General features: G+C 40.7%; 1 protein-coding gene across 1 annotated transcript in view; it reads right to left on the bottom strand.

Moving 5' to 3' along the window:
* The window catches only part of AMPH (amphiphysin), a 241,956-nt gene that overhangs the window by 104,661 nt on the left and 114,737 nt on the right, over positions 1-22,558 (bottom strand). The window contains exons 4-7 of the mRNA XM_075826928.1: positions 9,135-9,229; positions 8,385-8,480; positions 2,441-2,548; positions 281-366 (exon numbers count right to left, since the gene is read on the bottom strand). Of these exons, the coding sequence (XP_075683043.1) occupies positions 281-366; positions 2,441-2,548; positions 8,385-8,480; positions 9,135-9,229 (385 nt within the window). The remainder of the gene's footprint in view (positions 1-280; positions 367-2,440; positions 2,549-8,384; positions 8,481-9,134; positions 9,230-22,558) is intronic.

The following is a 22,558-nucleotide window of genomic DNA, read 5'->3' on the forward strand; positions in this document are numbered from 1 at the left end:
CCAGGGAAATGGGTCAATGTGCCAATGTGTTTTCAGTTATCTTTGCATATTTAAAATGTAAAGTGAACGTTACCGCAGTTGATGAAGAATAAAATTGTTGGAAGATGCTCGGAAATCTGCAATGTCCACTTAGGACATATATACCATAATACTGTAAATACATTTTTCCGAGCACCTGCTTGTCCCTTATTCTCCTATCAGCTACTATGGCGTTGCAAAAATGTTTTTTTTTTTTTTATAAAATTCAATTCACTTAAAGAGTAAAATCAAAGCCAAATACCTGGACCATAGAGATGGCAGTTCCTCTTGCAAATCTATATTAAAGTCTTCAAACACTTTCTGTGCCTTTTGGAACTCCTCTTCTGCCTATATAGCACATGGAAGACTCTAAGTTCATGCTTATTGCATACTTTTAAATACATTTTAGGACAATAAGTATTGACCAATACATATGTATATAGATAGATAGATAGATAGATAGATAGATAGATAGATAGATAGATAGATAGATAGATAGATAGATAGATAGATAGATAGATAGATAGATAGATAGATAGAATCTAGATACAAAAATAGAATCCAGCAGAACAAGCTTAAATGAAAGGGGGTTCAAGCCTTAGGGAACTGACCACTGTCCCTCTAGACAAAAAGCAGTAAATAGGCAGCACTCACAAAGGCTTATAGTGAAAAAAGAGGGTGCTTTATTGATCCCAAAAGTGCGACGTTTCGGGTCACACAACCATGCCGAGGCTTGAGAAAGGCTCAGGTTGTGTGAGCCGAAACGTCGCACTTTTGGGGTCAATAAAGCACCCACTTTTTTCACTATAAGCCTTTGTGAGTGCTGCCTATTTACTGCTTTTTAATTTTTTTTATATATCTATATATATATATATACAAACAGAAATAAGCAGCACTCAATATTCAAATCCAAAATGGTAACGGGTACAGGCGGGTAATCCTGATACAAGGGATATAGATAAATATAGAAGAAAACCCACAGCACTCCAATGTAGTAAGAAAAGTGGTTTATTCAGTCAACACAAGCTGCAACGTTTCCGTCCGGCTATGGGACCAAGGTCCCATAGCAGGACGAAAAAGTTTCAGCTTGTGTTGACTGAATAAACCACTTTTCGAATTACATTGGAGTGCTGTGGGATTTCTTTTATATATATATATATATATATATATATATATATATATATAAAAATAGATATATATAAACATGTGTATTAGTCAATATTTATTATATATATATATATATATATATATATATATATATATAAAACATTCAGAGTCGCATGATATTGAGTTATAAAACCAACTCCGATAATCTATAGTAACTAGTATATAAAGCAGTGCAAGCAATTAAGACTAGTTAATGACAAAATAAGTACAATACACGACATACCTCCACACTTGAAAATACAGTATTTACTTACTGACTAACCTCATACTGCTGCCGAATCTGAACACACTGCATCATCAATATAATTCTGGATTCATTGCGGTTATGCTAAGCATATCAAGTAAAAACAGGACTAGTCATGCCCCACTATTCTCAGACATGAGTTTACACTCCCTGATGAACCCATGGCAAAGCATGCGGTCCTTAATGATCATGTAAGTTACTGCCCTATACTTTAGTTCAAGATTTTCTTGCTATAGCTCTGTCAAGTGTTTACCGAGCTAGTAAATGCTAAATGCACTAAACGAAAGAGGCCCTAAGTCCTGTATACTAAACATGATCTTTACTAGAAAGGAAGCTAGTTTTGTGATCCCTCTAAGCCAGTCAGCCGAGAGAAATCTATCACTTTACATTTAGGGTGATGTTCTGTTACGGCAATGTAGTAACTTCTCAATCTTCAGTAGGAACTCACATGGATCATGTCTCCTTTAGGTTAAAGAAGGTTTATTGTGTGCACACAGAGCTTTGAATTCCAATTCAGAACTGGCATCATTATTAATTACAGCAGTTTATATAGCCAATATGACGTATGTGTTACTTGTGCACGAGAAAACCAAAATAATTAGTATACAATAGTACATGTCTACATAACACAATATGGTCAAGATAAGGGTGAGACATATAGTTGATACATTGACATTGTTCCAGGAGGTCTTGTCAATAGCTTTTGGGTATGAATATATTTTAATTCTACATGTAAACATATAGCTAGATAGATGTATTCCTTAAACAATAAAATATAATTATTTAGCAAATAAAACAAAGACAAATGAACAAAACAATATTGTAATGATGCATTTTGAATGGAAATATTCTGGCAAACATACAGTATGCTGCTTTAAGATAGAAATAATCTTTATGTGGTAGATGTATTGTCTTCATTCTATCCTATCGTTTGCTTGGGATCCAATCTTTACAAAGATGTCTTTAGATGTTATGTAAAATATATCAAACACATAAGGGGTTGGTAAATACCTTTGTAATTCTTCCTTCATCTCTTCTCTTGGCATTCTGCAATGCTTCCAAGTGATGCCTTGCACTGTCATAATCAACTAGTTTTCGGCTCCGCTTTGCAATCCGATTCTTTAAAGGGAAAAAAGAAAGATTCAACTTTAGTTCTATCTATTCAAATTTGCCCTAAAATGGTCTTCACAGCCTCTAGGGAAGGGGTCTCAAGCACGTGGCCCGCGGGACACATGCGGCTCCAGGGGCTGTCAACTGCGGCCCGCGGGAAACAGAGCCGCTAGTGCAGTCTCTTCTCTTGGACTCTGTGGAATTCCCTGACATCGCTGTCCATATATGGACAGTGTTGTCAGGGTCTTCCCCAGAGTGGAGTCCTGGGCAGAGTGCTAGTATAGGCTCTGCTCCGGGACTTTGTGGAATCCCCTGACATCGCTGTCCACATATGGACAGTGTTGTAATGGTCTTCCCCAGAGCGGAGTCCCAGGCAGAGCGCTAGTATAGGCTCTGCTCCGGGACTCTGTGGAATTCCCTGACATCGCTGTCCACATATGGACAGTGTTGTCAGGGTCTTCCCCAGAGCGGAGTCCCGGGCAGAGCGCTAGTATAGGCTCTGCTCTGGGACTCTGGGGAAGCCTCTGACATCGCTGTCCATACATTGACAGTGATGTCAGGGGCTTCCCCAGAGCAGGAGTCCCAGTGGTGTCAGGAGCACAGCTGGAGTCCCAGGAAGAGTCTACTAGCGCTCGGCCTGGGACTCCAGCCCTGGGGTTGCCCCTGACATCCATGTCCATATATGGACAGTGATGTCAGGAGCAGAGCTGGAATCCTAGATAGAGTGCTAGAAGCGGCTCTGCTCCGGGACTCCAGCTCTGGGCAAGCCCCTGACATCCTGCCCATATATGGACACTGATGTCAGTGGCTTCCCCAGAGTTCCGGCACAGAGCCTATACTAGTGCTCTGCTCCGGGACACTGGTTCTGGGGTTGGCCTGATATCACATTCCGGTCCAGGAGGATCCCCTAATGTCACTGTGTATGGACAGTGATGTCAGGGGATCCAACAGCAGAGGAATCCCCAGCCAAAGCTCGGCAACACTCTGGCTGGGGATTCCACGCCTAGAGACAGCCCCAATGGAGCTATCTACTTGGGGTGTGTGTGGCATTATCTGCAAAGGACACTGTGGCAGCGTCTGCGGAGGGCACTGTGGCAGCGTCTGCGGAGGGCACTGTGGCAGCGCCTGTGGAGGGCACTGTGGCAGCGTCTGCGGAGGGCACTGTGGCAGCATCTGCGGAGGGCACTGTGGCAGCATCTACGGAGGGCACTGGCAGCATCTATGGAGGGCACCGTGGCAGCATCTACAGAGGGATCTGTGGCATTATCTACAAGTGGGTATGTGGCAGTATCTACAGAGGACATTGTGGCATTATCTAGGGGTGAGCTGCATTATCTACAGAGGGCACTGTGGCATTAACTACAGAGGGCACTGTGGCAGTATCTAGAGACGGCACGGTGGCAGTATCTACAGATGGCACTGTGGCATTATCTAGAGAGGTCACTGTGGCATTATCTACAGAGGTCACTGTGGTATTATCTACAGAGGGCACTGTGGCATTATCTAGAAAGGGCACTGTGGCATTATCTACAGAGGGCACTGTGGCATTATCTACAGAGGGCACTGTGGCATTATCTACAGAGGACTCTGTGGCACTATTTAAAAAGGGGCTGCCCAATCTTGACGTGTGTGTCCGCCAAACTGAGCCGCCGGACTGCATTTAGCGACACTTAAACTGGAAAACTGGATTGTTAAAATAAGTACGTGGAGGATTCTCTCAAATTTTAAACCTAGCGGTATTATTATAGTAATGTAGTATTATTATTATGGTAATATAGTGTTATAGCAGTTCAAATAACTAATTGATTAACAATAATTTTGTATTGTATCAAATTTGAAAGTAATGCGGCCCGTCAACTTCCCATTTTTGCTATATGTGGCACACTTACCTGGCCGAGTTTGAGACCCCTGCTATAGGGCATAATGTACAGTAGTAAATCCGCTTTTCCCATTTACCTTATACTCTGTGCTATGGAGGACTCAATAATGGATTTCAACTTTTAGGGATGGTAGCTTCTATAGTGAAAATAGCTGGCCGACCTCTTGCGATCAGCTCATTGCTTGGGAGCTGCACTAAAAATGGGGTTTTGTCCAAGACAACCTTTGTAATCATGTAAAAGAAAAATTTAATGACAGATTCATTTCCAATAAAGGCCAGTACTGTAGCTCATTAGCAGGGGTTCATAGTTCTTACAGCAAATCCTCAGCTAATGATCTTAGGAACTTATTGGTATATTGGTACGTTTTGTATGTTCTTTGTTCTTATACTTCTTTTTCTTAGATTATGTAGTTCTCTTACCACTGACAACTATGTGTAGTATAGTTATTTCTAAGGCAATGGGGTAGTAGTTAGCCTTTATATGGTGGTACACTGCTCTGATGATCAGAAATCTTCTGCAATGAGCACCAGCGTCTTTACAAAAATACATTATTAGAAAATTGAAAACTGTATCAAATAAGCAAAGTGTATTTTATGTGTTGCCATGGGAAATGTACTAAAATATTCTATGGTGCTAAAATTAAGTTTCCATATATAGCCCTACGTGATGTGATTAACACTGCAGACAATTCACATATGAGCACCGAAAATCTCGTAGCCAATAACTTAAAGTAGGTGTTATTCACAACATTTTCTTATGCTCTTAAGTTCACAGTATACATAGACTGCAAATAAAGGAGCCGATGCTGAATTGCGGACGCAACTCATATAAATAAGTCTCAACTTTGTGGTTGCCTTATATTGTAAACTGCAAGGAGAAAAATGAAAATAAGGATTCAGACTAATAAGGAACTAATATTATGTAAAAACATATCTTGTCTATTTTCAGAATATTTGCCCTCTCTGTTCAGGCAATTGTTTATGTGATAGACCAAGGGACTGCTTGTAAGAAGATTTTTCCTGCTCACCAAGTCATTGTTTGGGAAAAAAAAATATTTCTTAAGGATCCTGAGGGAGTTTCCAATGTATAATTAACTAGAAACTCAATCTTTTTCATTATTTTGTCTTAAACACATGAGATCTAGCAGTGAAATATGGTCCAAATCAATGCACCAGTGTTTATAGTATTTAACATTGTAATAATTGTTTTAATACTTTTTCGGTTTAATGAGCCATTTTTTATCTAACTTAAGGAGTTTTACATGAAATATACAGACAGTAATATAAATTTAAAAAAAATGGTGGTGAAATACCCTATACCTGTAACTACTGACTGGCAGAAGAGAACTGGCACAGAATTCTCTTTTAGTTTAGTTATTTACCCAGGTTTTGATATACTGTAGATGTCTTGCACTTATTGTAGACGTTAGCAATGGGTTAAAGGCAAACATGCCATACCATCTGGTTCCCCTACTGTATCCCTATAGATTCCGTCAAAATGCAGCAGGCAGGAATATTAGTTTGTTGGACTTTAATGTCATAACAACCATGAAAAATTATTTCCCATGGATATAAAAATGTTTTTTTTCATGTTGTTTCCATGGGGATGATAGATGACACACTGTAGTCAATACTCATATCCTTCCTATGTAGGGTTTTTTGTTTAGTACTGTGCATGGATATACATGAAACTAGACAATCATCAGAATACTCACATCACCACACATTTGCTGATATAATGTCCAAATTAAAGGGTTAGTCTCATCACGATGAATATATCTAATATGCTTCTTTATGGTCCAATAATAATTTTACAAAATACAATATATTAAGCAAAAGGCCTCCTTATCCAGATAAATAAGTACTCACAGTCCATTGGGGGTCTTTGTTTGCATTTATTGTTTTTAAAGGCGTTCACCAGTGGTGCATGCGCGCTAAGCACACAGCCGTGCTGTCACAGATCCTCTCTGAATTTCTGTGCAGTCTCTGGCCATGCGCTCTACACTGGCCTCCGGCCTGCTCTGACACTGACTATTCCTCTGTAAAGGACGGCTCAGTGAAACCTCAGTATGATGGGCTGCTAAGTGAAACCTCAGTCTGACAAATTTATTGTTGTTAGCAGCACGGCTCAAGAATTTATCTTGAATGAGATGTGCACAATAACCTGCCTTTCCTGGTGTCTTGTGATCAGTCCGTCTCTGCGCTTGCGCCAAGTGAGATAACAAGTTATAAAATAAAGGGGGTTTTACACCAGTAGATTTTCTGCTCGGTTAACAAGCGCTGATCGACAAGACATTTTGATTGGCGCTCGTTTGCTTTATTTAAATGGAGCAATGAACGGAATGTATGGGGATGGACACAAGGGATGTGCTGCCATCAAATGACAATCCTTTGGGCCGAATAAAAGATCCGATCAACTAAAAAAATCAGCAGTTTGCTCGTTTGTCGGCTGATCGCTGCCTTGTTTACACAGGGCAATGATCGGGAATAAGCACTCGGTCGTCCGATCGCTGGCCACTGTAAAAGGGCCTTAACTTCTAAAATATCATTTGGAATTGCCTGGCAGTGCAGAACGAAAGATTTTATTTCAGAGTACTCCTATTATTTCCCATAATGTAAGTTATCTTTTCTAACTTATTTGTTATGCTTAGATGAGGACCTACTAGTGGTCACATGGTGGTAAGAATTTAGCCCACCCCTAAACCAGGAGGTGTAATAGTGTGCGAGAAGTGCAATAGTTTAGTGAGGAAATGAATACATCTTTAATTTTATTGTACCTATGCTGAAAATGTACAAATGCAAAAAATGGATATGATGAGACAATTCCTTTTAAGAGTACAATTTACTGACAAATAATTTAATGTCCCCCCTCCAAATTAGGAACATATATACTAATCGAGAAGGGGATACCAGGGCCAATTTTATTGTGGATTCTCAACTCAGTCCCTGCTGTCTGCTCTAAAATGAATTCCATATTTTCTATACACCAAATAAACACATCTAGAGGCCTAAACTTGCTGCTTTCTTTTGGTCATGGTGACTACCATTATTTAATTTGCTTTCTTTTTAAAACAACTGAAATGTCTCTGACAAAAGTTGTACCACAATAAAAGCATAGAGCTGTAATGCTCAAAAACCAAACCATCCTTCATCTTGGATCTTCAGTCAGATATCACGATGAAGAACAAAAAGAGGAAGCCCACACTCCATCTTTAAACATACAGGGATATGTAGTTTCAACTCGAGACACCTCATGCTTTAAGCATTTGCGTTCCTTGTGATGGTAAACGCCATAACAGCCACTATGAGTGGTACTGTAGCAGTTACTTCCCTTCTGTCCATGAAGGCACAACCCCACCTCCACATGTTTCATGATCATGATATAGTAAAATATACGTCTAGATATTTTTTCTCCCAAATATCATGACATTTTGTTCATGCCTCAAGAATTATACTTTCAAAGGTCATGAAGTTTCTCTTCCACCGTAGCTTTCATTATTACCTTCCTAAACATTCCTTATGCCCCGTATCTATTTCATACCTGCAGTTGTGTATGTGTTCATCCAGTTTCAGGCTCGGACATCAAAACTGTGTCATGCCCAAGCCTATATGGCTATATTTCAGATTTGTTGTTTGTATTCTGGCAGGAAATCTGCATTCAGTTGCCATATTCTGATAAGATGCCAAGACAATACTATTTGGCCAGCAGAGGATGCTTGAGACTTTGAGCACAGCCATCCCCAGCTCTTGTCATACACTACTATTGCGGCCTATTGGACCCCTTCCATCTCCCTTAAATTAGCGCTCATTGAACCATGAAGTGCTCCACTGACACAATGATAGCTATACCCTCTAAATGTTGACTAAATACGTGTGTAGGGAAGCCTTTTACAAGAGACAAAGTGCCATCAAAATATTGTAGGGTAGGAGAATGGAGATAAGCAAGATGGGCACATTCTTTCTTACCTTAATATCAGGAAATTGCCCTAAATATGTATCCAGAGTTATCAAAGCACCATCAACTAACTTCTGATGAAAATCTTCCCACAGAGCATCACATTTCTGGAAAAAGAAAATGAACAATGACAGAGAATAACCACTATTTCTATATAAAATATATTAAATACATATTTTGTCGCTCTGTTCACACACTGCCACTGATCTCCATTAAATGACGGTAAGAATATTGTAGTCTGTGACCATATCTTTGCTGTCAAATATAAAATGAAATCTGATGTACCCATTATGTTTTAATGGGTCAATCTATTTCAAAACAGATCAAAGCTCTCATGGAACTAATAACAGAAGCTATGATGCTATTGTGAACACAGCTACATTTATAAGTATACAGGCAAGAAGTTCAACCGGAGTAAAAAAATCTGTCTATCTATCTATCTATCTATCTATCTATCTATCTATCTATCTATCTATCTATCTATCTATCTATCTATCTATCTATCTATCTATCTGTGTGTGTATATATATATATATATATATATATATATATATAAAAATTATAATAATATATAAATATATATATATATAATTATTATTGTAATAATCAATAATCTAGGCTACTTTTTGATTTAAGAAAAGGGTAACTATATACATCAGCCAATTTGGTACTTAAAAAAACATTTCAGAATATAAAGTTTATGCAAAGCTACATGGTACATCAGATAATATATGCAGACATAAAAGACATTAAACACTCACCTCTCCAACAATTTTTACATCATCTCTTCCATACCATTCAGGTTCATAAACTTCATGAAGCGATTCTGTAAGCTTCAAAGAGGCTTCTTGCATTCCTTTTAAAAAAAAAAACAACCAAAAAAACCTCAATGCAATCCATTTATTTTACATAGAAGAGCCCACCAGATATGAGATGCGGGAGGGACTGGAGAGTGAACTGGACAATTTAATCTGAATGTTATTTGTATAATCTGAAATAAACATGGAGTATAACTATTTTATCCTCTGTATAGAAAAATTTAAAATAAAAAGTTGCTTAAAGATATATTCTATCTAGAAGCATCACCTGCCCATTAGTTTTATTCAAACTCCTCCTACCCGCGAACAGGGGATTTTGTGCGGTTGGACCCTTACCAATATAACATTTATCTCCTATTAAGACGATAGCTAATCAATGCTTCTGAACAGGGGTGTAACTAGGAAAGACTGGGCCCCATAGCAAACTCTTGACCGGGCCCCCCCCCCAGGTGCCACAAGCAGCCCCCCTTATAGATAGTGCCCCCTGTAGAATGTGCCATACAGCCCCCCTGTAGACAGTGCTATATAGCCCCGCCTATAGACAGTGTCACACCCCATATGTAGATAGCGCCCCACGTCCACTTGTAGATAGTGCCATACAGCCCGCTGCAGATATCGCCATAAAGCTCCCCCTGCATATAGCGCTATACAGCTCCCACTGTATATAGTGCCACACAGCCCCCCTCCCTTGTATATAGTGCCACACAGCCCCCCTAAGTAGATAGTGCAGCACGGCCCCCATTAGTAGATAATGCCACAGACCCCTGTAGATTGCTCCACACTCAGCCCCCTGTAGATAGAGCCACAACCCTCCCCCTTGTAAATAGTGCCATACAGTTCCCCATGTGTATAGTGCCATACAGCCCGCCATGTATATAGTGCCACACAGCTCCCCCTTGTGTATAGTGCCACACAGCTCCCTTTGTGTATAGTGCCACACAGCTCCCCCTGTATAGTGCTACACAGCCCCCCTTGCGTATAGTGCCACACAACCCCCCCCTTGTGTATAGTGCAACAAGGCAATGGCGCATCCGAGAAAGTTGTATCAGCCAGGGGGATGTCAATCAAACATGGAAAGGTGGGTTTGGAGGCAGGACTATGTGACTCTTCAGGATAGCGACACCGCCCCATGACCCTTTAATGAGTAATTAGCATATAGTGTGCGCCGTTTTAAAAGTCGATTTTAAAGAGTTTGCTGCATCTGAAAAAAACATACAAGGGAATGTTTGGAAATATTGTCAGGTCATGTATTACCGCATGGTGGCGGTTCAAGGGGTTAAAACTACCAGACGGTTTCGCATTAAATATACAATGAATTGAGAACAATTCCATTTGCCCTGCAATTTTGTTATTATAAATATATCCTATATAATTACAGCTCAATACATATATACAGTACCACAACCAAGCTCAGTACATAAATACAGCACCAGAACCAACCTCAGTACATAAATACAGCACTAGAACCAACCTCAGTACATAAATACAGTACCAGAACAAACCTCAGTACATAAATACAGCACTAGAACCAAGCTCAGTAAATATATACAGCACCAAAACAAATCTCAATCGTATATACAGCAACAGAACAAAGCTCAGTACTTAAATACAGCATCAGAACCAAGATCAGTACATATATACAACACCAGAACCAAGCTCAGTACATATATACATCCCCAGAACCAATCTCATACGTACAGTGAAGGAAATAAGTATTTGATCCCTTGCTGATTTTGTAAGTTTGCCCACTGTCAAAGACATGAACAGTCTAGAATTTTTAGGCTAGGTTAATTTAACCAGTGAGAGATAGATTATATATAAAAAAAGAAAATCACATTGTCAAAATGATATATATTTATTTGCATTGTGCACAGAGAAATAAGTATTTGATCCCTTTGGCAAACAAGACTTAATACTTGGTGGCAAAACCCTTGTTGGCAAGCACAGCAGTCAGACGTTTTTTTGTAGTTGATGATGAGGTTTGCACACATGTTAGATGGAATTTTGGCCCACTCCTCTTTGCAGATCATCTGTAAATCATTAAGATTTCGAGGCTGTCGCTTGGCAACTCGGATCTTCAGCTCCCTCCATAAGTTTTTGATGGGATTAAGGTCTGGAGACTGGCTAGGCCACTCCATGACCTTAATGTGCTTCTTTTTGAGCCACTCTTCTGTTGCCTTGGCTGTATGTTTTGGGTCATTGTCGTGCTGGAAGACCCAGCCACGAGCCATTTTTAATGTCCTGGTGGAGGGAAGGAGGTTGTCACTCAGGATTTGACGGGACATGGTCCATCCATTCTCCCATTGATGCGGTGAAGTAGTCCTGTGCCTTTAGCAGAGAAACACCCCCAAGACATAATGTTTCCACCTCCATGCTTGACAGTGGGGACGGTATTCTTTGGGTCATAGGCAGCATTTCTCTTCCTCCAAACACGGCGAGTTGAGTTAATGCCAAAGAGCTCAATTTTAGTCTCATCTGACCACAGCACCTTCTCCCAATCACTCTCAGAATCATCCAGATGTTCAAATGCAAACTTCAGACGGGCCTGTACATGAGCAGGGGGACCTTGCGGGCACTGCAGGATTTTAATCCATTATGGCGTAATGTGTTACCAATTGTTTTCTTGGTGACTGTGGTCCCAGCTGCCTTGAGATCATTAACAAGTTCCCCCCGTGTAGTTTTCGGCTGAGCTCTCACCTTCATCAGGATCAAGGATACCCCACGAGGTGAGATTTTGCATGGAGCCCCAGATCGATGTTGATTGACAGTCATTGTGTATGTCTTCCATTTTCTTACTATTGCACCAACAGTTGTCTCCTTCTCACCCAGCGTCTTACTTATGGTTTTGTAGCCCATCCCAGCCTTGTGCAGGTCTATGATCTTGTCCCTGACATCCTTAGAAAGCTCTTTGGTCTTGCCCATGTTGTAGAGGTTAGAGTCAGACTGATTAATTGAGTCTGTGGACAGGAGTCTTTTATACAGGTGACCATGTAAGAGCTGTCTTTAATGCAGGCACCAAGTTGATTTGGAGCGTGTAACTGGTCTGGAGGAGGCTGAACTCTTAATGGTTGGTAGGGGATCAAATACTTATTTCTCTGTGCACAATGCAAATAAATATATATCATTTTGACAATGTGATTTTCTTTTTTTTTTTTAAATATAATCTATCTCTCACTGGTAAAATTAACCTAGCCTAAAAATTCTAGACTGTTCATGTCTTTGACATTGGGCAAACTTACAAAATCAGCAAGGGATCAAATACTTATTTCCTTCACTGTATATACAGCACCAGAACAAAGCTCAGTACTTAAATACAGCTTCAGAACCAAGCTCACTACATATATACAGCACCAGAACAAAGCTCGGTATGTATATACAGCATCAGAACTAAGCTCACTACATATATACATCCCTAGAACAAAGCTCAGTACATATATACAGCATCAGAACAAAGCTCACTACATATATGCAGCACCAGAACAAAGCTCAGTACATATATACAACACCAGAACGAATACAGCTCAATTTAGTGCAACCCCTGCCATATAGGTTTGTACGCCGTAAAACTACAGCTCCCAGCATGGGCCGAACAATGGTAAGGATATGCTGGGAGATGCGGTTTCACAAAAAAAAATCATACCACCCATCATCTCGCTGCAGATCATACAGTGACTTCAATACTTATTAGAGGCAGAATAAACATTTACATTAAGTGACTCACTGGTGACGCCTCAGATTCTAGTTCTTTTCTTCTCTCTCTGGTCCAGACATCTATGATGGATTTCTCCCGGCCACGACCCATTTCTGCAGTTTTCCGCTCAGATGTCTTCAGCTTCTCACTTTTAAAACATTTATGCACCTATAAACGAAGTTAAAATTCTCAACACCTCTAAATATAATAAAGCACCATACAATGCACCTCTAACTATAATAGCGCAAGACACTATGTCCCTGATTATAATAGGCCATACACTGTGTCCCACACACACACACACACACACACACACACACACACACACCGTGCCCCCTGTAGATAGTGCCCCCATAGCCCCCTGTAGATAGTGACCCTATAGAGCCTCTGTAGATAGTGCCCTACATAGAAGCCCCTGTAGATAGTGTCCCACATACTGCCCTCTGTAGATAGTGTCCCACATACTGCCCTCTGTAGATAGTGCCCTCATATGGACTCCAGAGCTGCAAGGCAATAGTGCTAACCACTGAGCCACCGTGCTGCCCTACATATAGCTTCCCCTATAGATAGTGCTCCACGTATAGCCCACCTCTGTAGATAGTGTCTCACATAGCTCCCCCTGTATATAGTGTCCCACATATAGCCCAACCCTGTAGACAGTGCCCTACATATAGCCCCCCTGTAGCTAGTGCCCCACAGGTAACCCACCCCTGTATATAGTGTTCCACATATAGCCCACCCCTATAGAAAGTGCCCTACATATAGCCCATCCCTGTATATAGTGTCTCACATATAGCTCCCCCTGTATATAGTGTCCCACATATAGACCCCCCTATATATACAGTCCCACATCCACACATATAGACCCCCCTGTATATAGTGGCCCACATCCCTACATATAGACCCCCCTGTAGATAGTGGCCCACATCCCCACATATAGACCCCCCTGTATATAGGTGCCCACATATAGACCCCCTGTATATTGTGGCCCACATATAGACCGCCCTGTATATAGTGGCCCACATATAGACCCCCCCTGTATATAGTGGCCCACATCCCCACATATAGACCCCGCCTGTAGATAGTGCCCTACATATAGACCCCCCTGTATATAGTGGCCCACATATAGACCCCCCTGTATATAGACCTCCTGTATATAGACCTTCCTTCTATATAGACCCCCCTGTAGATAGTGCCCCACATATAGACCCCACTGTATACAGTGGCCCACATCCCCACATATAGACCCCCCCCTGTATACAGTGGCCCACATCGCCACATATAGACGACCCCCCCTGTAGATAGAGCCACTCACAGTTTTATTAGACAAAAAACTTTACATACTCACATGATCCCGTTCACGCGCCGTCCGATGTCAATGCAGATCTGCTCTCTTCTGAGCAGGTCCGCTGGAGCTGAACGACGCGTCGTTCAAAGGCACTGATTGGCAGGGCAGAATGACTTGCCCCGTCAATCAGCGCCTTTCAAGCACGGGGTGTCGGCTGGCGGCACGGGCTCCCTCAAGCCGCGGGCCCCGTAGCAGCCGCTACGCCTGCTACCACGGTAGTTACGCCACTGCTTCTGAGTGGAATACATCTAGGATAAGATCAGTAGCGTAAATACTGTGGATCTTCGGCAACGGATTTCATTGCGGAAAATCCAGAGCATAATCAAGTAGCAGCATCCACAAGCTGCATAAATGCTGAACGTCAAAAACGCAGTCTTTTATTCTGCAGCATGTATTCGCGTAAACACTGCTTATTTCTTGTGGGGTTTCCCCATTGAATATAATAGGGAGGTAAAACCCTGCAACAGACAGAAGGTGTTGCGGGGGTTTTTCGGCAGAAAAGCAGCAAAAAACGCAACTCAGAAATAAAAAAAAATCTTATACTTACCCAGAATTCGGTATTTCTTCTTCTAGTCTGGCCCCCTGGGATGGCGTTTTATCCCAGTGATTGTTGCAGCCAATCACAAGAGTCACATGGGATGAAACGTCATGTCAGGGATGCAGAACGTCAGGACGTCGGAGGGAGGCGTCACCATGGTAAGTATCTATTTATTTCTTTTCAGTGCAGGATTTCTGCAGCGGACATTCCGGCCCAAAAAAACGCACAACAACTTTGTGCGTTTTTTTTCTCACGGAATTCTCTGCGGCAACCAGGGCGCATGCACGTATGTGCTTTTACTCAGCGTATCTGCCCTGTGTGAACATACCCATATAGTACGAGAAATTATTCTATTGTAAATGGGCTGCAATGTGATGACTATGGATAGAATGTGCCAGGGGTATGGGAAACCTTTCTCAAGAAAAGCTGTAGATGGCAGTATGAATGGCTGAATTCATTCCGCTTCTAAAGGAAAAATTTAATCTTGGCATGTGTTGGGAAACTTAAATATGCTTCAAAGAGCAGAGATATTTAGCTAAGCTTCAAAGCGCAGAGCTTTATAGGAAGGTTTTTGGTTTAGTGAAGGGGCAATCATAATCTAATATTCCCATTGAATGGAACACTGGTGTAACTCTTATGATTAATACTGACTGTAAATTATGTTTACTATAAATTATTGAAGCACACATTTATTAAATAGCAGTAGGTCATTGATGGCATGAACAATATTTAAACGTTTCAAAATCTAACCTTAGCATAGACCATCATGTTTTGATTGGTGGGCACCCAACCTCCAGGCCCCCAACAATCAGCACAATGTTTTCAAACAGTTTTTATTAATAGAAATATTTGAACAAGGTATACAACGTTATATGAGAACATTGGCTACGCAGAGCCCTTGTTAATAATCAAAAATGAAAAACAAATGGTATAATATAACAGATAAAAAAGGGGGTGGGGAAATAGGGGAAGGCAAGGAGAGGGTAAGTAGTTTGGGTTTGATAATTGGGGGGGGGGGGGTCCAGATATGTAGATTAAGTGAACATAAAAGCAGTATGTAATATTATTGTTTATGTGTTGTTATTACATCTCTTGTTTACCAGGATAACCAAACATTGTCTTGTAACATACCATGACATATAATGTACCAGCATAGTAACATATATATATACAATTTTACAATTTTAAGCAGATCTCTCAATCATGATAACATTTAGAGGTTAGCAAAATCAGGGAAGTCTAGCCAGGGAGACCATGTGGACAAGTATTTCTCGCATGTCTTAGATTCCCAGTGTGAAAGTTCTTCAAATCGCTGAATTTCAAACATCTTATCCAACCATTGTGTAAAAGTTGGGGGGGAGGTGTCTTTCCATAACAGGGGAATCAATAATTTTGCTGCCGTTATCATATGGGTTGGTAAATTATTTTTTTTAGGCATAAATCCAGTTATAGGTTTCCATAGTAATATTAATTCCGGCGTTAATGTTATATCAAGAGAGCAAATGGTGTTTATGGTTTTTTCTATGTGAAGCCAATATGGTTGAATAAGGGGGCAGTGCCACCAAATATGTGACAATGAACCAATAGCCCCTCTACACCTCCAACATTGATCTGAGATTGAGTTATTTATAGCGTGAAGCACTAGTGGTGTTTTATACCACCGTGTTACAAGTTTAAAGGAATTTTCTTGAATTCTCGTGCACCTAGAGAAACCATGTGTATTCGCCAGTTTGAAACGTAATTCAGGTTCAGTGAGCTCTTGTTCCCATTTCCCAATATATCGCGGTTTGAAATCTGTTTGCATCATTAAAGCATGTTGATATATCTGTGATAATTTCGGGGTAGTGTATGGGGTTAAAGCCAGCAAGTCTTCCAACCAAGTAGTAGTACGAGGCGTTACACATGATGACTTTAGTTTTTGGCATTCTATAAGAATGTGATGTGTCAGTAAGAAATTCCCCGGTGGGATCTTGGCTTTTTCAATAAGATTCATTATTTCAGTATCTCCTGAAAGCTTGTGAACATCGGCTATGGTTAGATTGTTTGAAATGTTGAGGGCTTCAGACTTGCTGAAGTTTATTTTAAAATTAGAGATCTTCCCAAATTCAGAGAAAATATGGGTGATCTGCGGGAAAGATCTCTCAGGATTAGTGGTGAGTATCAGCAGATCATCTGCAAATGCTGCTGTTTTGTGGGTAAATGAACCTATTGTCAAGCCATGAATAATGGGGTCCTGTCGGATCTTCTGTATCAGTGTCTCCATGACCAATACAAATAGCGTTGGCGATAGAGGACAGCCTTGTCTCGTACCATTAGTAATGGCAAAAGAGTCCGACAGTACCCCATTGACTCTCACTCTCGCACTAGGGCCACTATATAGGGAAAGTATCGCTTGAATGAAAGAAGGAGGTATACCAAATTTCTCGAGGGAAGCAATCATATAGGGCCAATACACCCTATCAAATGCTTTTTCTGCATCTGTGCTAAGAAGAACCAAGGGTATACGAGATTTTAAGGCATATTGTACTAATCTCAAAACCCTGGAGGAATTATCCGATCCTTGTCTTCCCTTGACAAATCCGGTCTGTTCAGGTCCAATAATGTTAGGCAGCAGGGGGCTGAGACGGGCTGCTAGTGCTTTAGCCCACCATTTTATGTCAGTATTAAGTAGTGAAATGGGTCTGTAGCTTCCACATTGTGAAGCATCTTTACCCTCTTTAGGAATAAGAGTGATATGTGCTTCTAGAGCTTGGCCAGGGAGTTTCGAGCCTGTCAAAAGTGAATTACAAAGAGAGGTGAATGGTGCTATTAATAAATCTTTAAATTGTTTATAGTAGTTTATAGTATAACCGTCTGGGCCCGGACTTTTACCTGAAGGGATAGAGTGAAGGACTTGTAGAAGTTCTGTCGGGGAAAAAGGGGCTAGTAGTTCTTGGGCAGCGGTGTCGGATATTCGCGGAATGTCTATTGAGTCTAAGAATGAATGGAAAGCGTTTTTGGCGGTGGTAGGTGAGGGAACGGAGGTTTTAGAGCCTGTAAGATTATAGAGGTTCATGTAGATATTCTGAAATGCCTTAGCAATTGAGTTTGTATCTGTGACTAGGTTGCCCGGGGAGTGTGCAATCTTGCGAATGAACGCTTTATCTTGATGCGTTTTAAGGAGAGCGGACATGGTCTTGTTACCTTTGTCTCCATGAGCGTAAAATTTAAACCGTGAAATTTGTAGCAATTTGGCCGATTTAATATTGAGACGATCCTTGACTTTATTACGCAAAGTGTATAATTCGTCTTTAGTGGTTTCTGCTTGAGTGCGTTTATGGAGATTTTCTAGTGCGGAGATTTGGGAAAAAAGAGCATTTAAAAGTGCCGATCTCTGTTTTTTAACATATGTACATAGAGAGATAAACTCTCCTGACAAGACTGATTTATGGGCCTCCCAGATGATGGCCGGTGAGACATCTGGCGTAATATTAGTGTCAAAGTAGTTCTGTATATGTGTCCGTATATGAGTTTGATGAGATGGATCTGCTAACAGGGTATCATTGATCCTCCAACACCATTGGCCCTTGGGTACATCTGCCAATGTCAGGGTAATGTGAATGGGTGCATGGTCCGAGAGGAGAATATTTCCTATGTCAGAATGGAGTAAGAAAGGGACATGAGATTGGGATATAAAGATATAATCCAACCTGTGGTAAGTATGGTGTGTGTGAGAAAAATAAGTGTAGTCCCTATCAGAAGGGTGCAATAGTCTCCAAGCATCTGATAGGTGTAAGGTGTTGAAAACCCTACGAAGTTTGGCAGTGTATTTATATGGAGTGGAAGATTTCCCAGTGGTATCTAATAATGGATCCATAGGGATATTGAGGTCACCTCCCACCACTAAAACACCTTCAGCAAATTGTTTAAACAGTTGTAAGGTCTGAACTATCCACGTGGTCTGTTGTGAGTTAGGAGCATATAGATTAGCAATTGTATAAAGCGTATTGCCTAGGAGGCATTTGATAAATAAATAGTGACCTTCTGGGTCTACTACATCAGCTATCCATTTGAAGGGCACACTCTTGTGAAAGAGTATCCTCACTCCCCTACGTGAGGACGAATAGGTGCTATGATAAACGTTTGGAAAAACTTTCTTCCGTAAATTTGGAATTTTGTTGTGTTTAATATGTGTCTCTTGTAATAGAGCGATTTTAGCTTTGTCTGCGAGAATTTGATGTAGAATTTGGTTTCTTTTTCGTGGAGAGTTCAGACCCCTAACATTAAATGGGGTAATTTTCAGGTCTGCCATTAATTCGGATTAGATGAAAGAGCAAGTCGACACATAGCCACAATTAAGTGACAAAGACCACCTATTATCTGTAAGGAGGGGAGACAGGTGGGAAAGAAGGGGAGGATAGGTAAGGGGAGGAAAGTAAATAAACATAGAAACAAAATGGTTGTTAGCAACCATAAGGACAATAACAGCTCATGAAAATGAAAATGATAAATCATATGCGTGTGGCAGCTTGTCCTTATCCACAGGAGGAAATCTTGAGGTACAGAAAAATCCTGTAGGACTGAATACATGTTATACATATACCAACAAGTAATCCCTACACTGAAAAACCTACCAGAACATGGTAGAAGGGTTACATATCTAGGTATTTATGAACTCAGATTATAATAGAAAAAACATCTCCTCACAAATATGAAGATGATAAACTGGTGAAAAAATATTGCGGGAGATCTGTATGTTACTCACAGTGCTTCTTCCACAAACTTAATGGAGAAGCGGGTCGATCATGGAGCCATCAGGTAACGTCCAAGAGGACAGTCAGGTGTCTAACTGTCTAGCACGAGTGTGAGCCTTCTTGGTTTTCGGTGAAGTGGCTTTCGGGACTTGATTCCAAAATGAAGGACCAGGTAAAGGAGGTAAGTCCATCATAGTAGACGGAAGCCACGACGGGATATCTATAGGTGGAATGTCCAATTTCTCCCAAGCAGCTACAAGATCTGCAGGTTTTTTAATGATGATTTGGTGGCCATCTTTAGATATAGCAATACCAAACGGAAAGAGCCATCTAAATTGCAATTTTTTCTCTCGTAAGGCATCAAGTAAAGGTTTAAGCACTCTCCTCTTTGCCAGAGTGGAAGGAGCGATATCTTGAAAAATTTGAATCGTAGAAGTTTCGTAGGTCAGTGCATTCCTAGTTCTCGCAGCTTTCAATATTGCAGCTGTGTCTGTATAACTCAGCAATCCACACACTATATCTCTTGGTGGGTCAGATAAGGGCTTTGTTTGCTTGGATTTGGATTTACAGGCCGGTGAGGCTGCTAACTTTTTTCTCAAAAATTTATCAAGCGATCAGCACAATGAAGGAGCCACATCCAATTTAGTTCCATTCAAGTGAATCGCACGAGCTGCAGTACCAAGTACAGTCGCCCGTACCGATGGGCTGCGGCCCTTACATTGTACTGATAGGCAGAGGTCCACAGGTCAGACCCCAATGATCAAACATTGATGGTGAGCAACGCAGTACCTTCATTGTGTTCATCAGCGGGGTCCCAGAGGTTGGATCCCCCCCAATGATCGAACATTGATGACCTATCCTACGTTAAAGTCCTGAAGAACCTCTTTACTTAGTGCAGATGTTCTACTATGAATTGTGGCTGCAGTTGGACTATAAAACTACTAGCTTAGAATAAAATAGGCAGCAACAGGATAAAGTATTGTGTAAAAATAGATATTACTGCTGTAACCATGCAACAGGTCAATATCCTGAGTAGACCGGCCAACTACTGGCAGATATACACAAGCAGGAGCAGTTCATTGTAAAATAACCCAGGGTCAATTGGCAGGTGTGCTGTCACAGCTCATGAAATATTCAAATGCAGACAGAATGTAGCACTGGAGCTTGGCAGCTCATACGCCAACTTGTTAGATTCAGAGACCAAGATCTGTTATTTATTTATTTCAGTTACTTATATAGCGCCAACATATTACACAGCGCTGTACAGAGGTCCTCTTTTACTGTCCCCATTGGGGTTCACAATCTAAATTCCCTATTGGTATGTTTTCGGGGTGTGGGAGGAAACCGGAGTACCCGGGGGAAACAGACGCAAACACGGGGAGAACATACAAATTCCATGTAGATGTCGTCCTTGGTTGGATTTGAAAAATATATTGTATATTGCATTATTTGCATTCACAATTCTGTAGCCTTCAGAGCTGAAATCTCCAGGATTTTACTATTGTTAATTGTTTGTACAGATCTCACTATGCAAATTTGCATTCTGCCAAGAGCAGATTTTACACTAGCCAACGATCTGTTGAAAATACAAATTTTAGCAGGAATTTAATTCACAGACAAGCTCTTCATTATGATGGTACATTGAGGTACTTTCATCATAGTTTGGATTAGGTGTAAAAAATGGCATCTATGAAGAAGAAGGTGTGCAGCACTGTGGGAGTGACTAATTGTGAAAGTGTAATTGACATCATATTCCGTTCCAATAAAAAAATATTTATAGCTAAAAGACATTTTAAAATACTTGTCTACTCCTCCAAACTGCCAATCATAGGGAAACAAAATACAGTAGTACAACAATATATTTACAAAGTTACTCAACTTACATTATTTCTATATATAAACTGTAAAAAGTGAAAGTAAGTTGGCCTTTTCTTAAAGGCTATGTAAAACCTTTGTAGCCTTTTAAATTTTATTGTATGTGTTTAGTGTTCATAAACATTTTTCTAATTGACAGCTATTAAAAATTTAGAGTTTTTGCGCTGCAGCTTCTATGTTTCCACAATACTTAAAAGCTGCATAACTCCCTGTAAGCTGAATCATTAGTCAGCTGGACTGATGGCTCAGATGAGAGCGGCTCCTGTGTGCCTCTAACACAGTATAACATGATGAATTCAGGCTACGCAGCTTCTATGTATTCTATGTATAGTGGATAAACAGAAGCAGTGGTGCAAAAACGAAACAACATTTTTAAAGGGACACTCCGGCTAAAACGAAACTTTCCCATGTGTACCATTATGGTATTCCATGTGTCAGTCTCTCACCTGTTATTTTCCTTGCTGTTTCTATCTCTATATATCAGACTGGGATGGTTGCTTAGCAGCAGTGTGAATGAGCCTCGGTGACACGCTTTCTCTGATTGAGTCTATTGAGATCTATGTGTCACCCATGACAGGCTTCAGCAGTTCATGTACCACACTAGTTTTGCACAGGGGGGGGGACGACGACGACAGAAACTTCTACCCTCAACTATCACTGATTCTAAGGTTACTGTCACACAGGTATAATGTAGAAGAATATAGTGCAGCCTCCCTGTCTGTATACTAATGCTTTCTTAGCTTATTTAGGAGGCTATAGAGAGAATGATAGTGTCCCCCAGCATGCAGAAATGATATGGTCTTTAGCTAGTCATGTGATGCTGTGCTAAAGCATCCTGGAATTGATAGCAAAGCAGAGAGGAAGAGAAAGCTGGGGAAATCTAAAAATGAAGATGATGGCTTTTTAAAGCACAGATTAGGCAGCAGTTCAAAATGTAAGTACAGTATACATAAAAGAAGTGTAGAGTGTGGTATACAGTCAGGTGGGGAATGCAGACATGGTAAGTTATGTTTCCACTGGAGGTCTTCTTTAATAAATGTCAATTAGAAAAATGTACATAAACACTAAAGACATACATTAGTGTGTCTACATTGAGTCTATAAAGGGATCCGTGAAAACAGTTCAAAATAGGACATGTGAAATCCATGTGTCCGTGTGACGGCCGTAGTTTTAATGGCCGTC

This window comes from Rhinoderma darwinii, chromosome 5, assembly GCF_050947455.1.
Source record: "Rhinoderma darwinii isolate aRhiDar2 chromosome 5, aRhiDar2.hap1, whole genome shotgun sequence".
NCBI lineage: Eukaryota > Metazoa > Chordata > Amphibia > Anura > Rhinodermatidae > Rhinoderma > Rhinoderma darwinii.